We start from the raw sequence: 4,201 nt of genomic DNA on the forward strand, positions 1-4,201 counted from the left end.
CGTGTGTTAGACCAGCTCACACGCACTGCAGCAGGCACAGAGTGCAGACGTTTTAAGGAGACACGTGCTACATACACATTTTGCTCAAACTGCTTTTTCAAACAATAGTGTTTCCATGCTTTTAAGACGCTAACACTTTTTTTTTTATTTCGGGAGCAAGAGCAAACTGAAAAAAAAAGGGAACTGGTCTTTGAACCATTCTATATTTACCACTTTTGGCTGCAGATAGTTGAACTTGATCCCACTACAAGCAATCCCTTCCCATGTGCTATTACACAATTTCCAGTACGCACACCGCATTATGTTCACTATTTCCCCTGTCTGGACCTTGTACATCTGGGTGACCTTCCCTCCCATGCAGGCAAGAGGGAAAGAACACAACAGAGGAAGCACAGACTTAAGAGGACGGCACCAGGAATGATAATCAGAGGGCAGGGAAAAGGTACTGCCAGTCCTGCCATCTAAGCAGCTACCGCTCAGGTCAGCCAAGCCCCTTGTAATCGACTCCTGAGGCTTAGCAAAGCTTGGCATCAGTCCTTCTCCTTTTTTTTTTTTTTTTCTAAAGGGGATACACTTCCCATCTTCTTAGGTAAAGGGCAGGAGCACCCCAGGAGGACATTTACAGTGGTTCAGTGAGGAGGTGTCTGGAACAACACTCCCACCTGCTGGGCCCTCTATTTGTTGCAGCCGGGAATTTAGGAGTAGTCTGATAGAAAAAAAACCAAACAAACTTCCCTTCAACCCAGTACCACAGCCTCTGGCTTGTTTTTAACTTTATGCCAAAGCTAACATCTGGGTCACAAGCCCTCCTGGCTACAGGAGGTGACAGTGCCAAGCCCTCCTGGCGTGGCTGAGCCCCAGCGTGAGGCTCAGGTACAGGCAACCCAAAAGACAACTTTCTCTACGTAAGGGCTCTTCCTTGGACAGGGGAAACCGCGAGCAGGCAGAACAGAGGAGTCATCTCCATTCCAACCTGCGCTCTCTGAAGGCCTGATCATGTCAGAGAGAAGATTAAACACATGTGTCAACATGAATCAGAGAGAGGCCATTCACACATCTGAGTCATCCTAAAGAGATGGATGCTTGGATCAGAACAGTGACACGGTCTGTCTTCATTAATCGTAGCCTGTCATAATAATCGCTATTACAAAGGTAAAGAGTGGCAGCGTCTGCAACAATTATTTAATCAAACGACATATAAAAAGTTTTTACAGTGACTGAGAAACCTGACAGAGGCTGTAAAAAGAACAAAACCTGCAGGGCTACTCAGGCTTAACAGTCTTTCAAAGCATCCTCCCCTTCCTATGATTCATTACTGCTCATCCAAAACATTTCTCCATTCAGATACAGTATTTTAAATGCTCCCTGCCAAATAACACAGGTAGCAGAAGCTTTACATCCTGATGAAAGGGAACAAGATTTATATTTGGCTTCGTCCACCCTTCTACATTAAGAATGCAAGACATGCTGGCTGGAGGGAGATAATTACAAGGACAACACATCTCAGAGCCAAGAGAACCTTCATGGCTCTATTTGGCCAGTAACAAGTTCTGCACAGATGCAAGTGTGACATTAAAGCACTTGCTGACGGAGGCACACCTCCTGTGTCCCATCTCAAACATGTCGAGGAAGTGGTCAGTCCTGCGTGCTGAGCACTCAGCTGCAGAAATACTGGAGCTGCAAGAATCCCTGTCACGTTGTTTACGGTCTCCCAAAGTATTCTCTCTCAAATTTACGGAAATCTTCCTCAGTAAAGACAGTGCCCTCGGGTTTCTTCTTTGCTTCCTTCTTTGGAGGCTGATCTTTGGACTTCCTGCCTCTGTTCTGAGCAAGAACCTTCAAAAAACAAAAATGGAAAAAATAACAGTTGTTGTTATCCAGACCAAACCACAAAATGGTGATTTTCAAGCTCACCTGCAGCATCTCTCCTATTCTGCTGGTACCCTGCTATATCCTGGAATGCCTCCAAAGAAAAGTGAGAGGCAATCACTGATGTTAACCAAAGCAGGTCACTGGGACAACAGCAAACACCAACCTACTATTTGGAGCTAAATATCTCTATGACAACTCTCTAGTAACTGTCACAGAGATAGAAACACTGATTTCAATTCAGACATTTCTGAAATTGAGACCCTCTTTTATCCTGTCTCTGCATGAGACAACCTGAAAACCCAAGTTGGTGGAATTCCCTCAGCATTTTCTTATACGCTGTTACCTCCTTTCACAACCTCCAGCCTCAGAAACAGTGGCCTAAACCACTTGGTTTGTTTATGTAAGTTAAAAGCCCATACTTCATAAAAACAGCCCAAGATTTTAGCAGTGTCAGCTATTCTCCTCTTCAAATCATGACACGGGACTACCTTTTGGGGAAGACCATTGGTTAAATTCTCAGGTTATGAGAAACATCATTCAAGATGCTATGAAATTCTTATCACATGAGCCAGCAGCACATGTGGTTCCTTGCTAAACAGCCTCCAGCTACAGAGAAGGACAAATCAATCAACAGTAAGGATAAGGTCTGAACCAGGGTTTCTCTGCCAGCTGAAACTATGAAATATCTTTGGTAATTAAGAAAAGCCAACAGGTGTCAGGAGATTTTAACTCATGTCAGAGAACAAAGTAGGGGACAACATATCAACAAGAGTTTAAAGCTTTGTAAGTTGCTTTGCCGGTGCACACAGAAATTCCTCAGGGCCACTTCCAGATAGAAACTTGACTTTACGCCTTTGCACAGGATCTTGGCTGGAAGACCTAGGGACAATTCCCATTCACCCATGTTCCTCAGTGGAAGCAGACCCCCAAAGAAAGAAAAGTGAGAGTCTTACTTGTTCTGTGATGGCTTTGTTCGCAACAAATCGTCCCTTCAACATGTACTTCAGGTTTGCTGTCAAGTGATTCACGGGCTTCTTCTTGTGATACTCCTCTAGGTCAGAGCAGAATGGGAGAAAACACATCAGTGGCTCATCCAAGCAACACGCAAGGAGACAGAAAGGGGGATCAGCAAGGCTCTGTAAGAAAGAGACACCGTTACAGCCCAGGGATAGGGGTGCTTCCACAGATCAAGCTGTGTTTAAGCGGGGGACACCAGAAGGGCACCCAGGAGGTCGGGAAAAGATGGACACAAGTGACCGGGGAGGGGATCTACGAGACATTTCAAGAGGAGCCGGTGCGAGGGCTCCGGAGAGCGGCAACGCTGCTTTCCCCCGCTCTCCCCGCAGCCGGGCGGGGCCTCACCTATCGCCGACTTCACAACTCTGCCCTTGACCGTGGCCTTATTCCTCCCTGCCTGCGGCACCGCCTTCCTCCGCCTCGCAGCGCCCGCCGCCCCGGGGCCGTCCCGCTCCCGCTGGAGCCCCGGCGGGGTCTCTCCCCGGCCTGCAGCGGGAAGACGGACGGGGTTACTCAAGCCGTACGCCGGGAATAACCCCCGCCCCCACAGCCCCCGGTCCCCGCGGGCCCACCCGGCGCCTCCAGCAGCTCCAGGCCGCGCCGCAGCAGGGAGGCCGACATGACCGCGCACCCCGGCCCCTCAACGCCGGTGGCCAACTTCTGCCTCGCCGCCGCACTTCCGCCCGCGCGTGACGCCACTTCCGCCTCCGCTGTGCCACACTTCCGGCGCCGCGTGGGGTATTGGGCGGGAAGGGTTGTGGCGCCATGTTGTGAGGAGATACCCTCAGAGCCCTCCCGAGCTGGTGTTGCCCCCGGCGGGTGTGCCGCCTCCTTGCTGGTGGCCCTTCCTCATCGCCCTTCTCTCCTGCCTTTGCGGCCTGTGGGCCGGCAGCCGGCCCTTAAGCCTTCTGTGTTACACCCGCATGGAGCTGTTGCAGCGGGGCCAGGGCTCCTGAGGGGCTCCTGCCATCGCAGGGATAATAATAATAACAGGCCGGGAGGAAAGGGAATTGCAGCAGCGGTTTCATGTTTTTTCTCGGCAAGGCCCCAAACCCCAGGTGCAACTCTGTGCCAGACTCCTCTGGCGCAGAGGTTCGCTCTGCCATAAATTTCATTTGTTATTCGGTATTATTTAGTCTATTTATTTAAAGCTTTTCTCCCCCTTTTTCGCCCCTCTAGAGACTCGATGCTAATATCTGCTAAATTTAGCTACCATCTGAATAAAGCTTATTCAATTATAGCCAGCACTGGCAGTAACAAGCTGACACTGGAGAGGAAGGAGGGAGGTTTTTTCTCCCTCAGACATGTCCTG

The 4,201-nt window shown here is 49.7% G+C and overlaps 1 protein-coding gene across 1 annotated transcript; it reads right to left on the minus strand.

Annotated features, from left to right (window-relative positions):
* Positions 1-1,155: 1,155 nt before the first annotated feature.
* RPS19BP1 (ribosomal protein S19 binding protein 1) lies at positions 1,156-3,594 on the minus strand. The gene is made up of 4 exons (XM_063322473.1): positions 3,462-3,594; positions 3,235-3,375; positions 2,826-2,923; positions 1,156-1,836 (listed from the first exon to the last, which is right to left on the minus strand). The coding sequence occupies exons 1-4, from the start codon at positions 3,508-3,510 to the stop codon at positions 1,702-1,704; spliced, it is 423 nt and encodes a 140-aa protein (XP_063178543.1). The 5' UTR covers positions 3,511-3,594; the 3' UTR covers positions 1,156-1,701.
* Between the last annotated feature and the right edge of the window lie 607 nt (positions 3,595-4,201).

This window comes from Chroicocephalus ridibundus, chromosome 1 (genome assembly GCF_963924245.1).
Source record: "Chroicocephalus ridibundus chromosome 1, bChrRid1.1, whole genome shotgun sequence".
Taxonomy (NCBI): Eukaryota; Metazoa; Chordata; class Aves; order Charadriiformes; family Laridae; genus Chroicocephalus; species Chroicocephalus ridibundus.